General features: G+C 36.5%; 1 protein-coding gene across 1 annotated transcript in view; it reads left to right on the forward strand.

Moving 5' to 3' along the window:
* The window catches only part of ALG13 (ALG13 UDP-N-acetylglucosaminyltransferase subunit), a 79,318-nt gene that overhangs the window by 17,878 nt on the left and 45,338 nt on the right, over nucleotides 1-16,102 (forward strand). The window contains 10 exon segments of the mRNA XM_052663151.1: nucleotides 5,101-5,126; nucleotides 5,129-5,253; nucleotides 5,255-5,325; nucleotides 5,327-5,474; nucleotides 6,036-6,119; nucleotides 8,176-8,226; nucleotides 8,970-9,016; nucleotides 10,435-10,507; nucleotides 14,724-14,805; nucleotides 15,003-15,165. Coding sequence (XP_052519111.1) covers nucleotides 5,101-5,126; nucleotides 5,129-5,253; nucleotides 5,255-5,325; nucleotides 5,327-5,474; nucleotides 6,036-6,119; nucleotides 8,176-8,226; nucleotides 8,970-9,016; nucleotides 10,435-10,507; nucleotides 14,724-14,805; nucleotides 15,003-15,165 — 870 coding nt within the window.

Consider the following 16,102-nt stretch of genomic DNA (forward strand, 5'->3'; position numbering starts at 1 on the left):
TGGGGTTGTTGGGTCATATGACAACTCTGTTTTATTTTACAAGAATCTGCTAAACTATTTTTCCAGAGTGGATGTACTATTTTATATTCCTACCAGCAACATATGAGAGTTCCAGTTGTTCTTCATCTTTGTCAATACTTGCTATTGTCATTTAACAAATATTTTGGTCATTCTATGATGTATGTAGTATTATCTCATTAAAGATAAACACATGGCCAATAGGTACATAAAGAGATAATCAATATTATTAGCCATCAGGGGAATGCAAAAAAAAGCAAAACACAAGGAAAGCACCATTTCATACCTACATGGGATGGCTATAATCCAAGAGATGGATAGTAATGTGATTTGGGAACTCTCCTATGCTGCTGATGAGAATGACAGTAGTGCAGCTGAAGCAATTCCATTCCTAGGTATTACCCAAGAGAATAGAAATGTCCAGACAAAAACTTACACATGAATGTTTATAACAGCATCAGTCATTTGATTGTCAAAAAGTAGAAACTACCCACATATCTGTCAACTGATGAATGGATAACTAAAATCTACCTTAACTATACAAAGGATTGACATACTGATACATAGGTGCTCCTTGAAAACATCATGCTAAGTGAAAGAAGTCAGTTCCACAGGACAGTATATTATATACCATTTGTTCAAAGTGTCCAGAATAGGCAAATACATAGAGACGGAAAGTAAATTAGTGGTTCCCTGGAGTTGGTGGGGATAGGATTGGAGGCTGATGGTTGTGAGATGTGGAGTTTCATTTTGGGGGTAATAAAAGTGTTCTAGAATTGATTGTGGTAATGGATGTATAACTGTAAATATACCAAAAAATAATTGAAATGTCCCTTGTGAGTGAATGGTATAGTATGTGAACTATATTATAAAGCTATTTAAAAATCACCAGTTTTAAGTAATTTTTCAGTAATTTTTAGTGAATATGCAGAGTTGTGCAGACATCACCACAAAAGTTTTATAACATTTTTATCCATCAAAAAGATCCTTTGTGCCTGTTTGCATTTAATACTTATTCCCATCCTAACTGTAGGCAACCACTAACCTGCTTTCTTTCTCTTTAGACTTGTATTTTTGGTATATTTCATATGGATGGAATCATATCTTTTGGAATCATGCCCCTTTTGCATCTGGCTTCTTTTACTTAGGATCCAGTTTCTCCGCAACCATGCTACCACTTGTTATTAGTGATGTCTTATTGTGGTTTTAATTTGCATTTTCCTAATGATTAAATTAGAGATACAAAGGGAACATTTCATGCAAAGATGGGCTCAATAAAGGACAGAAATGGTATGGACCTAACAGAAGCAGAAGATATTAAGAAGAGGTGGCAAGAATAACAGAAGAACTGTACAAAAAAGATCTTCACGACCTGGATAATCACGATGGTGTGATCACTCATCTAGAGCCAGACATCCTAGAATGTGAAGTCAAATGGGCCTTAGAAAGCATCACTACGAACAAAGCTAGTGGGGGTGATGGAATTCCAGTAGAGCTATTTCAAATCCTGAAAGATGATGCTGTGACAGTGCTGCACTCAATATGCCAGCAAGTTTGGAAAACTCAGCAGTGGCCACAGGACTGGAAAAGGTCAGTTTTCATTCCAATGCCAAAGAAAGGCAATGCCAAAGAATGCTCAAACTACCGCACAATTGCACTCATCTTACATGGTAGTAATGTTCAAAATTCTCCAAGCCAGGCTTTAGCAATACGTGAACCATGAACTTCCTGATGTTCAAGCTGGTTTTAGAAAAGGCAGAGGAACCAGAGATCAAATTGCCAATATCCACTGCATCATGGAAAAAGCAAGGGAGTTCCAGAAAAACATCTGTTTCTGCTTTATTGACTATGCCAAAGCCTTTGACTGTGTGGATCACAATAAACTGTGGAAAATTCTGAAAGAGATGGGAATACCAGACCACCTGACCTGCCTTTTGAGAAACCTGTATGCAGGTCAGGAAGCAACAGTTACAACTGGACATGGAACAACAGACTGGTTCCAAATAGGAAAAGGAGTACGTCAAGGCTGTATATTGTCACCCTGCTTATTTAACTTATATGCAGAGTACATCATGAGAAATGCTGGGCTGGAAGAAGCACAAGCTGGAATCAAGATTGCTGGGAGAAATATCAATAACCTCAGATATGCAGATGACACCACCCTTATGGCAGAAAGTGAAGAGGAACTAAAAAGCCTCTTGATGAAAGAGGAGAGTGAAAAAGTTGGCTTAAAGCTCAACATTCAGAAAACAAAGATCATGGCATCCGGTCCCATCACTTCATGGCAAATAGATGGGGAAACAGTGGAAACAGTGTCAGACTTTATTTTTGGGGGCTCCAAAATCACTGCAGATGGTGACTGTAGCCATGAAACTAAAAGACGCTTACTCCTTGGAAGAAAAGTTATGACCAACCTAGATAGTATATTCAAAAGCAGAGACATTACTTTGCCGACTAAGGTCCGTCTAGTCAAGGCTATGGTTTCTCCAGTGGTCATGTATGGATGTGAGAGTTGGACTGTGAAGAAGGCTGAGCACCGAAGAATTGATGCCTTTGAACTGTGGTGTTGGAGAAGACTCTTGAGAGTTCCTTGGACTGCAAGGAGAGCCAACCAGTCCATTCTGAAGGAGATCAGCCCTGGTATTTCTTTGGAAGGACTGATGCTAAAGCTGAAACTCCAGTACTTTGGCCACCTCATGAGAAGAGTTGACTCATTGGAAAAGACTTTGATGCTGGGAGGGATTGGGGGCAGGAGGAGAAGGGGACGACCGAGGATGAGATGGCTTGATGGCATCACTGACTCGATGGACGCAGGTCTGAGTGAACTCCGGGAGTTGGTGATGGACAGGGAGGCCTGGCGTGCATGGGGTCGCAAAGCGACTGAACTGCACTGAACTGAACTGAATGATAAACATCATCTTATGTGCTATAATTAGCCATTCCTGTATCTTTGGTGATATATGTAGTCAAATCTTTGCCCATTTTTAAATTGTTTAGTTGTTTTCTTATTGTTGACTTTTGAGTTCTTTTATATATTTTTGGTACAAAGCTTTTTTGTCAGGTGATATAAAGATATATTCTTTCAGTCTGTGGCTTGTGTTTTCACTTTCCTAACAGTGTCATTTGCAGAGCAAAAGTTCTTAATTTTGGTAAAGTCCAGTTAATCAGTTTTTCTTACATTATACCTAAGTTCTCTTTATTAACTCAAGGTCTTGACAATTTTCTCCTTGCTTCTAAAAGTTTTAAAGTTTTGTTCTATATTTCGATCTTTGATCCATTTTGAGTTAATTGTATCATAGAAGATATGAGGTATAGGTTGAGGATCTTTTTTTTTAATTTTGCATATGGCTGTCAAGTGTTTCTTCCAGCACTGTTTGATAAAACCGTGAATTTTTTCTGTATTGAGCTGCTCTTGCAACTTCGTCAAAAATCATATTTTTATGGGTCTCTGTGTGTTTTCTCTATGTGTTTACATTTACTTTCCTCTATCTACCTTTGTCTTCCTGCCTCTAATATTTTTTCTGTTCTTGCTGTTTCTCCTCTTTTCTGATTCTCTCTCCCATTTTCCCTTTTTCTGTCTCCTTTCTCAAAATGAAATGTATGGGTTAATACTTTTAGTTTAAAGGACAGTAAATATGAAGAATGTCTATTTTCTCTACAAGTAAGAAATTCCAAAAATGAAATAACTTTTTCATTGTAACTCAGTTTTTATCTGAATTTGGGGTCTTAAAGAAAGATGGTGATCCCTCTTCCCAAACCATGTTTCAGGATTTTGCACCAGTGTTTTGATTTCTTTAAAAAATAAGTTAGTCAAGGTAATTTCAAATTGGCATGCTAAAGAAGGTAAAGGTTTTATTTTTTTCTACCATGCTTTTCATTCCTTAACTGTAAAATTGATTATTGATGCTTTTCCTATAGGGGGCAGTGGTTATTACTGCTGGAGCCACAGATAACAGAAAAACAATTTTGAAAGCAACTTAATTCTACAGCTTCTCCAAAACCAGCTTTAGATCTATTTATTTTTAAAAAACACTTAGAAAAAGTAAGGACAAAATTAGATTTTGGCATTTAATTAATACTGGACTGTGGAATCAGGTAATGTGAGTGACCAGTCGTTTTTGAGGCTTACAAAGGTCATATTTACTTTGGTTTTCTCAGAATTCAGAGCAGTTTTTTTCCAGAAAAGTGCCCTAAACATTGAATCACGCCTCTAGTGCTGTGCCACAGCATTTTAAATGTAGCCCATTAGAAAGTTTGTGGGTAAGATATTTTTCATTACACTTCATTTTACATTTTAATTGTTTGCATTTTCAGAGAAATGCCCTTTTTTGCAATTTCTCTTTCTGTTAATGTTATACGATAGTTTGGAGACATTAATCAAGAACCGTGTCAGTAGTTCCTAGCATAACTAATGGATTTAATTTCTGTCATCCTGAAAGTGACAGTCACTCGGTCGTGTCCGACTCTTTGAGACTCCATGGACTATCCATGGAATTCTCCAGGACAGAATACCATTCTATGATCTTAGCATAGGGTTATTATCTAGGAGAATTAAATAAGATTACTTAAATCTCATACCTGAAATAGCCAGATAATTGCTTTGGCACTTTACTTGAGTTGTGACCTCTACCACTTTAGATTAAGGGAGTCCGCCACCCCACCCCCACTTTCTTTGTTTTTTAAGATAGTACAAAAGCTTACTTAGTTAATTGTGTTCAGATTTTTTTCCCCTCTCATCTCCATGAAACTATGAAGGGAGCAGGGAACTTGGCTAGAGACTGAAAATTCGGCAGTCTTAAAGCAGTGTCATGTGGGCTGAACGGCATCATACACACCTGAGCCTTATTGCAGTTCCTTTGCAACCTCGTGCAGCAGTTGCCTTGAATTAAGCTGCAAACTCAGGTTCCTTTTGATCAGAAAGCTCAGCTGCTTGTGCATACTTCTCTCAACCTTGGGCTGGTTGGGTTAATCCCACCCTTCCCCAACTGGGTAGCTCTGCATGTTCCTTCTCCCTCTCATGTCTCCTTCTCAAATCAAGTTCTCTGTTTGTAGGAGCATCGGCTCTTCCTCTTCTTTTCACAGGGTCCTGACTTAACCTGGGCAAGCCAGCCCGTTGCTTCTGCTCCTGAGAAGTGCCAAGATTCTGCAGCGCTGACTCCAACTGCCTTCTCATGCCTAGACTTTGGGCTGCTTTCCGGATACCTGCATAAGCAAGCCCTTGTCACTGCTACCTATTCCTTCCTGCGCTCTGCTTTTTCCTTCTTGCCACACGTGTGTTCCCTTCACCCCCTGCCCACCTCTATCCCCTGTACACAATGCATAAAGGATGGAAAAAGTACTGCGGCCAGAAGCCTCTGAATGAGGCATCAATGGATGAATATTTAGGCAGCTTAGGGCTGTTTCGAAAGCTCACTGCCAAGGATGCCTCTTGCCTCTTTCGTGCTATTTCGGAGCAGGTAAAAGGAAAACAAATATACCTTTCCCATGCTAAGTTTTTGGAGTTTGAGACTTGGCACAGTACTGTAATTGCAAGAACTGTAACCCACCAAAACAAAATTCCCTTCTCTTTTTTGTATTTAAAACATTACGTTCTCTCTGGTACTTAACTAGCTTGGTGTGTGCCTTTGCCGATTAGTTCAAATATATTGCTGTGCCTTTGTTGTCTTTGCTAAATGCCACTTTGGAATGTAAGAGATAACATAATGGGGTTAAAAAATCTTTGAAATGTATCTTGATCCTTTATAAGCAACTCTGTCTTCTTCTAAATTTTATACCTAAGGAAAAATTTATAGATGGTGCCCATAAGTAGTAGAAGCGGGGAGCATGACAGAATCATGGCTCCTCAGTATCACTAAAGATGACAAAAACAGATTTTAGTAAGATCAGGACTTAATTTCCGAATTTCCTACATATGTTCTGAATGGAGGGGGGAGGCTTGAGTATCTAGTTCATAGTCTTATGTTAGAAGCTTCTATTTCAAATGACTGCTGACAGTGAGCTGGTCTTTTCTCTTTTAGTTGTTTTGCAGCCAGGTCCATCACTTGGAAATCAGGAAGGCTTGTGTCTCATATATGAGAGAAAATCAACAAACTTTTGAATCTGTAAGTAGAATATATTTCTAAGGAAGAGTTGTTTGTAGAATATGCAGCAGATAGGAAATGGATTTTGAGCACCTATGTATGAATATTGTATTCCGCAGTCTCCTCTTGGTAGCAAATATTTAATTTTTCAGTTAGCTTCTTTTCCCCTGGGTAGCATACTTCCGGATCTCCTCCCAGAACTAGATTGTTTTGTACTCTAAAAATTATGAAAGCTTATCTTTATCCTTCCCACCATTTATCCCCCTCATACCCCAACAGTTACATTTTGACCATGTTATCCATATCACGGTTTTCTTAAGTAATCATAGTTCACAAAAGGTTTGGCTATGTTAATATTTTTAAACGTGCATTTTAAAATTTGTACAAATGAGAACTTCTGTTCTTAATTTATGCTCAATGATCATCAGTCAACTTGATGAATCATGTAAAACTTAACTATAAGGGAACAAATTAGTCCCAAACATGTCTTTTCCTGTGAAAAACTGGTAATTAGAGCACTTCCACTAATTGATTGACTTTAAAACAACTTCTAGAACACAGCTTTGTATATGTTGAAGTGTAAGTTGGAGTATAAGTTGAAGTCTTGTTAACAAAATGAGGCTTTATCAAGGTCTGATTTGAAGTGTCCCTTTTCCTGTGGCTGTTACTTTCGTTGTTGTTCTTTTTTTTTTTTTCTTTAAATACACTCCTAGCCATTCCAGTGCTATTTGTTCTCCTGACTATACTATGGATATTTGCCTGCTGTTCGAGGTTTACTCTTAATTTTCTCAATAGGTTTCAGTGAGTTGTAAAACTATATGAAGCCTTCTTGATTTTGAAGCATTTTACCTTGAAGTTAGTCTTCACCACACCTGGGAAAAGGGTTATTCGTGAAATTACTTCAAATGCAAGACCATGGTGTAAAGCAGTGCATCTTAAGTATTTTTGTGCATACCAATCACCTGGGGATCTTGTTAAAAAACAAATTCTGATTCAGTAGATCTGACCTGGGGCCCAAGATTTCTGCAGTTAACAAATTCCTGAGTGATGCTTCTGTTGTTCATGGACCACGTTTTGAGTAACAAAGATGTGGGTAAAATTTTAAAACCATTTGGATGAATCTCAGATTAACTAGGCAGAGTGAAAGAAGCCAGACTTTCCAAAAAGTACATGTTGTATGATTTTCTTTATATAAAACTCCAGAAAATACAAACTACAAACCAGTCTATAGAAAAACAGCAGATCAATCATTGGTTGCTTTGGGATCAGTGAAGTTATACAGGCACACAAGGAAACTTATGGGGGTGATGGACATACTCACTATCACGATTGTCATGATGGTTTCATGGGTGCATATGTATGTTAACTTAATTGTGTCATTTAAATATGTATGGTTTATTGTATGTCAGTTATACCTCAAAACTGTTTAAAAAGGTGGTTGAGAAAAATTGAAATGATTTTTTAAGTCTAGTGATACACATGAATGGAATTAGATATATATTATCTCATATTCCCTGAGATTAATTTTTATTGAGGTATATCTTACATCTGATAAAATTCACCATTTTATGTTTTAGCGTTTTAAGTTTTGGCAATAATATACAGTCATATAGCTGCCACTGCAGTCAAGATATAAAAATATTTCCATCATCTAAAAGTTCCCTTTTGCTCATTTTGAAACGAATGAAATTCCCTTTAAAGTTCCTCAGTTCAACTTTGTAAATGAATGTCTGCTGTCAGATTTTAAATACTTATAATTATTATGCTTGCTTGATTTATGCAAATTGTTGCTTAAGTTGGCATTTCAAAAGAAACTCAAAGGCATGCCATTTGATGAAATGCACTGATATGTGGATAAGCCAGGACATTTTCTAAGATACTTTTAATAATAGTCCAGCTTTTCTCCACTCAACTTTTGTGTATGTGCAAATCTTCTTGAGGTGCTGTGCAAAGTAGTCATTTAATATCCTAATTGTTCAGCTGAACAGAAACTCACTGGAGGATTATATTGCAGAATATACTCAGATTTCTGTAATGCTATGTATTTGGTTAAGTCAAGTTTGTTTTATTTTTGAAGTATGTGGAGGGATCTTTTGAGAAATACCTGGAACGGTTGGGAGATCCCAAGGTAAGATCAACTATGGGGTTTAATCTTTTCAGAGTATTTGGAATAGTAGCCTAAATATCATTCAGCTGTGTCACTTGAGCTAGAGCCAATCTATTTTCTTAAGTAGCCAGCTGTGTTGAGTCAGATACTTCTTGCAAAACTTGAGAGGCTGGCGATTGACCTGTTGTTTTGTGTTGAATATTGAAAATTGTGTGCTAACAATTTTATCATCCATAGACTAGCGAAATTATACACTGCTTGGAAACAGGACTGACCTAAACCTTTTCACTTTAATGTGGGAGGGGGGTGGTAATGAATATTACTAGGAGGTCATTGTTTTTATTAAATAATTTCTCTGATTTGTAGTTATCTTTCTTTTATGTGTGACTAAGATTCATAAACATATTTAATTAAAAAATAATTTTATGTGATTAAATTATAGTTCTAGACTTAACACATTTACTATAAATACCTTGTTAGCTTCTGTTCTTACACTAATTGCATTTTTATTGTGCCTTTTAAATCTCCCATATTACTGTCCTTATAGCAAACTAAGATCTTTAAGTCGACTTTTTTTTTTCAGAATAAGTTTATGTTAATAGGTAACTATCACAGTATCCCAAGCTCAAAGAAAGTTATAGTGTGTTGTACAAATTCATCTAAAACAGTGTTAAGCGCCTAAAAAATAATTGTTAAACTTGCAAAAACTTCTACCTCCTAGGTACAGAATGTTTTTAAAAACTTTATATACTCTTTATGTTTAGGAAAGTGCTGGCCAGCTGGAAATCAGAGCTCTTTCTCTAATTTATAAGTAAGTTGAATCTGTTTATTGAGAGAGTGTGTGTGTAAGATTTCTAATAGAGTCCCTCAATGATTGAGAATATTTGAGGTTTGATATGTTGATAAGTAAAATAAAGCAGTCTAAGCAAAGTCAATGACAAAATTTGTGTCTGTTTGAATGGGATAATAAAGGATTTTAAGAATTGCCAGTATTATTCCTTTAGAAAATCAGAATACTCTAGAATTTTTGTATATTTAACTTTGTGCCTCTTGTGCATGCATGCTCTGTGGGGCAATATGACTTCCAATAGGGTAGAAATTGTTTCCTGAGGACAAAAAAATACTAGATATTACATTGGTTTATGATCCTTCAAAGGATCACGGTTCATAAACATGATTATAGTGTGTGTGTGTATATATATATAAACTAGATATATAGTATATTTGTTGTAATAAATTTTTGTAAGGAAATTAAGAAAAGTATTTCTTTGTTCTTTAGAGAGGCAGTAATGGTGTAAAAATTTGAAGGACACTGCTCTATTGCTTTGAAAGTTCCGTTTAGGTCTTTAAAACTGTGAAGTGGCATTTCTGAAAGCATAGGCTTTTGAAAATAGCTGTAAAATGTGGGTTGTAGGGAATCTTGTTCATTTAAGGAGTTGGATCTGTGGATGACTTCTTCATTCTTAGGATGTGAGATGGAACATACCTTGATAGAGTCAGAACTCTCTTGTATGGGAACTTGTTCAAAGGTAGTGTTTTGCAGTCTGCTTATCCTTCCCTAAATCCAGCAAGAAGTAATACAGAAGAGGTATCGAGCAGGAAGCTAATCAGACGATGGTTTTAAATAAGGGACCAGTTTTTAAATTGGCCTGCTTTTTGTTTTTATATGGCTCTAGCTAAGAATGCTTTTTGAAAATTTTTAAATGGTTTTTTAAAAAGAATAACATTTCATGGCATATGAAAATTATGTAAAAGTCAAATTTCAATGTCCATAAAGCATTATTGGAACATAATCATGTACATTTGTATATACATTGTCTATGGCTGCTTTCAGACTAAAAAGTCAAAGTTGAGTAAATCATATAGCCTGCAAAAGCCTTATGTTTGTTATCTGGTCATTTACCAAGAAAATCTTTCATTTACTAAGAAAATTTTGCCAACCCCTGCTTTAAATAAATAGGAGCCTCCAAAACTTACAGATACTCATACAGTGGAAAGTTTATCTTCTTTACTCCTCCTTTCCTCAAATAAAAATGCATTTTTAAAATGCAGAGGACTTTAGGGACAGTTAGCTAGCTATGCTGAATTAAAATTTAACCTCTTAAACATTTGAGTTATTTTATATGAACAAAGTAGGCAGTTTAAAAGCACAACTATTCGTTCCTATAACTACTTCTTGTGTATACTAAATTGTCTCTTCTCACCCATCTTTGTTTTCTACCCATGTAGTCGGGATTTCATTCTTTATCGCTATCCTGGCAAGCCTCCAACTTATGTCACAGATAATGGCTATGAAGACAAGGTAAGAAAAGTGAGTGTTTACTAAAATAAACACTTGAATGATACTACCAGTTTGCTATCGACAAATCATCCTTTTTTAACCCAATTAATGAAAAATAAGCACAGTCTAAAAGCCAAGATTTTTTACAACCAAGCCTTTTCCTCTCCAGTTAGCCTTAGTATTGTTAGCTTTCTTTCTGAACAACCTGATCCTGTCACGCCTCTGTAGTAGGAAAAACCCACCCAAAACCCTAATTGACTCTTCACTGATTAGAAGATAGGATCAAACTCTGAAGCAAGACATTCAGTGCCCTTGTTGTTGTTCAGTTGTTCAGTTGTATCTGACTCTTTGTGACCCCATGGACTGCAGCATGCCAGGCTTCCCTGTCTTTCACCATCTCCTGGACCTTGCTCCAACTCCTATCCATTGAGTCAGTGATGTCATTCCAACTGTCTCCTCCTCTGTCTACCTCTTCTCCTACCATCAGTCTTTCCCAGTATCAGGGTCTTTTCCAGTGAGTCAGCTCTTCTCATCAGGTATTGGAGCTTCAGCTTTAGCATCGGTCCCTCCGCTGAATATTCAGGACTGATCTCCTTTCGGATGGACTGGATGGATCTCCTTGCAGTCCAAGGGACTGTCAAGAGTCTTCTCCAACACCACAGTTCAAAAGCATCAATTCTTCGGTGCTCAGCTTTCTTTATGGTCCAACTTTCATATCCATACATGACTACTGGAAAAACCATAGTTTTGACTACAGACATTTGTCAGTAAAGTAAGTCTCTGCTTTTTAATATGCTGTTTAGGTTTGTCATAGCTTTTCTTCCAAGGAGCAAGCATCTTTTAATTTCAAGGCTGCAGTCACCATCTTCAGTGATTTTGGAGCCCAAGAAAAAAGTCTATCACTGGTTCTACTGTTTCCCCATCTATTTGCCATGAAGTGATGAGACCAGATGCCATGATCTTAGTTTTTTGAATGTTGAGTTTTAAGCCAGCTTTTTCACTTTCCTCTTTCAGCTTCATCAAGAGGCTCTTTAGTTCCTCTTCACTTTTTGCCAGGGTCCCAAACCTTCTCTCCAGCTTCATTGTCCTTCAGCCTTAGTATATCATGAGGCCAGAGTGTCCAGCTTTCATGATTTCCTATGTATCTAAAATGTCAGTTTCTTTGAAACCTTACCAACTCCCTTGGAGTTATTGCCTCCTTTTTTGTTCCCCTAGCATCACCCAAGTAATTATAGTGTTTATAACCTTATATATGTTTTCATGTCTGTTTTTCTTGTTAGTCTGAAAGTTTCTTAAGTATAGGGACATTGTGCTAAACTACTGTCTAGTAAAGTGCCTGGAAAAATAGTAGGAGATTGTTGTGTTGCTTGAGAACTCTCAGCAGGTAAACAAGTTGTTTTTCAGCATACAGCTTTTCTTCTAAAGAGTTTCTAAGAACACCCTTCTATCCACATGATTTGATTAGTGAATACAGATTACACAGGACTTGAGTTTTGTCTGTTTCATACCATAGAGCAAAATTCAGGCATCATTTTGATAGTAAGAAAAGACTAGACAGTGGTAGAACTGTTAGAATATTACATTAATCTAGATAGAGGACCTGAACTAGGCAAGTGGCATTAAGAATAGAAAAGACTGAATAGGATGCAAGAGATAACTTCAATCTTAAGTATAAAGTGGAACATGTTAATTATTTTACCAATGTGTACTAAGTCACTTCATTTGTGTCCAACTCTTTGCGACCCCATGGACTGTAGCCCACCAGGTTCCTCTGTCCATGGGATTCTCTAGGCAAGAATACTGGAGGGGGTTGCCATTTCCTTCTCCAGGGGATCTTCCTGACCCGGGATTGAACCTGTGTCTTTTATGTCTCCTGCACTGGCAGGAGGATTCTTTACCACTAGTGCCACCTGGAAAGTCAAGTACTTCCCTTTTTTTTTTTTCATCAATAGTATTTAAAATACTATTTTACCAGTAGTACTGTCAATTTGTTCAGTAAACATTAAGCCCCTATAGTGTACCAGTCAATTGACTGGGCTTTGGGGATACCAAAATTAATAAAGCAGAATCCTTGCCTTTTTCTTATGAAGACAGACATGTAAATGATACAGTGCAGTGATATATTTTATAATAGAAATAGATGCAAGGAGCATAGAAGAAAAAGCCCTTCACGTGCTTGAGGGAGTACAGAAAGTTTCATGGTAGTTGTAATATTTAAGTGGAATATCCAAAAAATGAATCTAACAAATATGAAGTGTGGTCTATTCAGAGGAAACACTATATGCAAAGGCATAGAAGCAAGAGTTAATTTGTTAGCTGATTCCTTCAATCTCTAATTTTTTCAAACAATTTAAAGGCCAGGCTTACTAACCAAATTATTTCAGTAAAAATGCTCCCTGGCTCCATATGATGAAATCTGTTTATATAAATCTGTCTAAGACCTTTTTGAATTTTTGTTCAAAAACCTCTATCTTGTGTAAGGGATGTAATCCCAAGTGATCAAGTCTGTTTCATTTTGAAGCCACCTCTGGCATCACCAACATGAGGTAACAAAGAGAATTCTCTGTGATCTATAAAAGGATAGTGTCACAAAGTTTCCTTAGTAGAAAATTATCATAAGCACTCTTTTTTTTCTACTTTCCTACACTACCCTGGCTAATTTCTCCCAGTAAACCAGTTCTCTGACCCCAGGTCTATTATTCTTCCCTAGTCTTTTTTTTTTTTATTGAAATCACAACTCTATCAATATAATCCATTTCAAAGTTCTGAGAGGGCATATCAAGCTAAAGTAAAACACAACAAAATTTAAGTTGCAAAGTTTCACCCACCCCAAGCAGTATTTGCATTTAAGAGGAGGTTTAGTAGTATTGCTCCTATATAGCATATTGATACACTGCTATACAATATAGTGAATAACATTTTGAATAAATTGAAATTATTCCCCATAGTCTTTTAAGTTTGGGATTTTGGTGTATTTGTCCTGTTTTCTCCATTTTTAGAAGCTAAGCTATATCTTTTGACTTCTGTTAGGCTTTCTGTTATATTCACTCAATTTGTAAAAGTTCCCGTCTTTTGCAAATTTATAAATCAGGACTTGTGTGGTATATTATCAGGAATGTTATTGAGGCTCAGAGTGTTACCTTAGTAGTGGTTTTAATCTTGACATTTAAAAGTAAGTGTCTTACCTCCCTTAGCATGATTATCTCTAGGTCCATTCATACTGCTGCAAATGCCATTATTTCATTTTTTTTGTCTGAGTAATGTTCTGGTGTGTGTGTGTGTGTGTGTGTGTGTGTGTGTGTGTGTATAAACCACATCTTTTTGGAAATCAACCACATACAAAGATGGTAAGAAGGTTAAAAGACAAAGTAGTGAAATATCTATATCCATAATCAGTGAAGGGATACATAAAATAGATGTAAAATATGATGTCAAAACAGTAGTTAGGGGAGAAGGGTAAAAATGCAGTTGATAAGATGCATCTGAAATTAAGAGATCAGCAGTTTAAAATCATCACGTATATGTAGATAAATTGCCATATATAAATTTAATGCTAACTGCAAACCAGAAATCTATAATAAATATACTCACATAATAGAGAAAAGAATCCAAATGTTAAGATTAGAGGAAGTCATTGGCTCATAAGGGAAGAGAACAGAAGAAAGGAACAAAAAATTACAAAAACAACTTCAAAACAGTTTAAAAAAGAATAAAAGGATTGAAAATTGTGTCAAGTATCTTGAGTAACTTAAACTCTCTAGTATACTGCTAGTATGAGTATAAATTGCATAACCACTTTGGAAAATATTTTTTTATGGACATGGTTGGTTTACTGTATTGTGCTAGTTTCAGGTGTGCAGTGGGGTGATTCAGTTATATATATTATATATATATATTTTTCAGATTCTTTTCACTTATTAAAAAATAAAAGTAAATAAAGGTCACTGTCCAGAAAATCTTTTAATGGCATGCAAGTTTCATTTATCTGTATTTAGATTTTAAAACTTGCTTTTTTCCCAGCTCTATTGAGATTTAATTGACATATATGCTAAGTGGAGTGAGTCAAACAGAGAAAGACAAATACTGTATGATATCACATGTGGAATCTGAAAGTTACTTAAAAAAATTTTTTTAAAGCAAATACCTTAAATTTTGATTCTGATTAGCAGCTTCAAATATTTCAGAGTTGTAAGATATCCAGCATTACTTGTTCTGTGTGTTTTTCTTTTTTTTTCAGATTCTACTCTGCTATTCAAGTAATGGTCATTATGATTCAGTGTACTCAAAGCAATTTCAGTCAAGTGCAGCTGTTTGTCAAGGTATGTGAAGGCTTTATAAATGTTTGGGTGTGCTTTCAGATGATTTGTTGCCAATCTTCAAATTGGGGGGTCTACCATAAATAGCTCTTCTAAAACTCTGTTGGTGCCTGTTGAATTTGTATACTGGATTATAGCTATTTTCACATTGTTATGAAAAACTCTTGAACTGGAGTCTTGATTATTTTTTTTTCCTTTAGCTGTATTGTATGAAATTCTCTATAAAGATGTGTTTGTTGTGGATGAAGAAGAGTTGAAGACTGCAGTTGAGTTGTTTCGAAGTGGTTCCAAGAAGAACAGGAACAATGCTGTGACTGGCAATGAGGATGTCCATATTGACTACAAGAGTTCAACTCAAGATAGGTAACAAAGGGAAGAGGGATGTCAGCTATAGGATCATCTTGTCTGTGCATCATTGGAAATTGAAAGGGACCTGGCAGGCTTGTGATTTAGACTATTTCTATACAGTCATCTCTCAACATTTGCAGAGGATTGGTGCCAGGACCTCTGCAAACACCAAAACGCTCAATGCTCAAGTCCCTTATATAAAATGGTGTAGTATGTGCAGTCGGCCCTCTCCATATCCATTGGCTCTGCATCCACAGGTTCAACCAATTCCATCTGCTGTTGTTTGAATCTGAGAATGTGGAACCTGCTGAAATGAAGGGGCCAACTTCATGTACACACACATGTATTTTTTAATGGGAGAAGAGACGTTTTACCAAAAGATATGTTGCATTGTGAAACACCCAGACTTTGGGTGTTTGATCCAAGTCAGAATCATTCTTTATTCCTTTTCTCCTGTTAATATGTCTTGTGTCAATTTTTAGTCCAGCCAGAAGAACTCAAGAGGGGTGGGGGGGAATTTTCCCCTCCTGACAAATCTCGAGTCTGACTCCAGAATCAGTTTTTTAGTTGCTAGAAGAAACTTTAGAACTATCTAATCCCATGATTCTCAAACTTATATACAAATTACTTAGGGTGGTTGTTTAGAAAGGCACATTTTGGGGCCTCCTTTTAAAATTGAAGGTCAGAATAGGGCCAGGAATCTACTTTTTAAGCAAGTATACCCAAATATTCTGTACAGGTAGGCCATGACTACACTTTGGGTGGGGGCGGGGGAGGGTGGTGACAACTAGTTCTAAATCAGTACATCGATTTGTAGATGGTAACTGAGGTTCATAGTGGTTACTTGACACATACATCCAGCTACTAGAAAAGAATCTCTCAGGCTAAAGGGGAGTTTTAGGCGCTTTTGAGTGTCTGCCTTTGGTACTCACTAGAAGTATACATTGTGTGG

The sequence above is a fragment of the Budorcas taxicolor genome, chromosome X, assembly GCF_023091745.1.
Source record: "Budorcas taxicolor isolate Tak-1 chromosome X, Takin1.1, whole genome shotgun sequence".
Lineage (NCBI taxonomy): Eukaryota > Metazoa > Chordata > Mammalia > Artiodactyla > Bovidae > Budorcas > Budorcas taxicolor.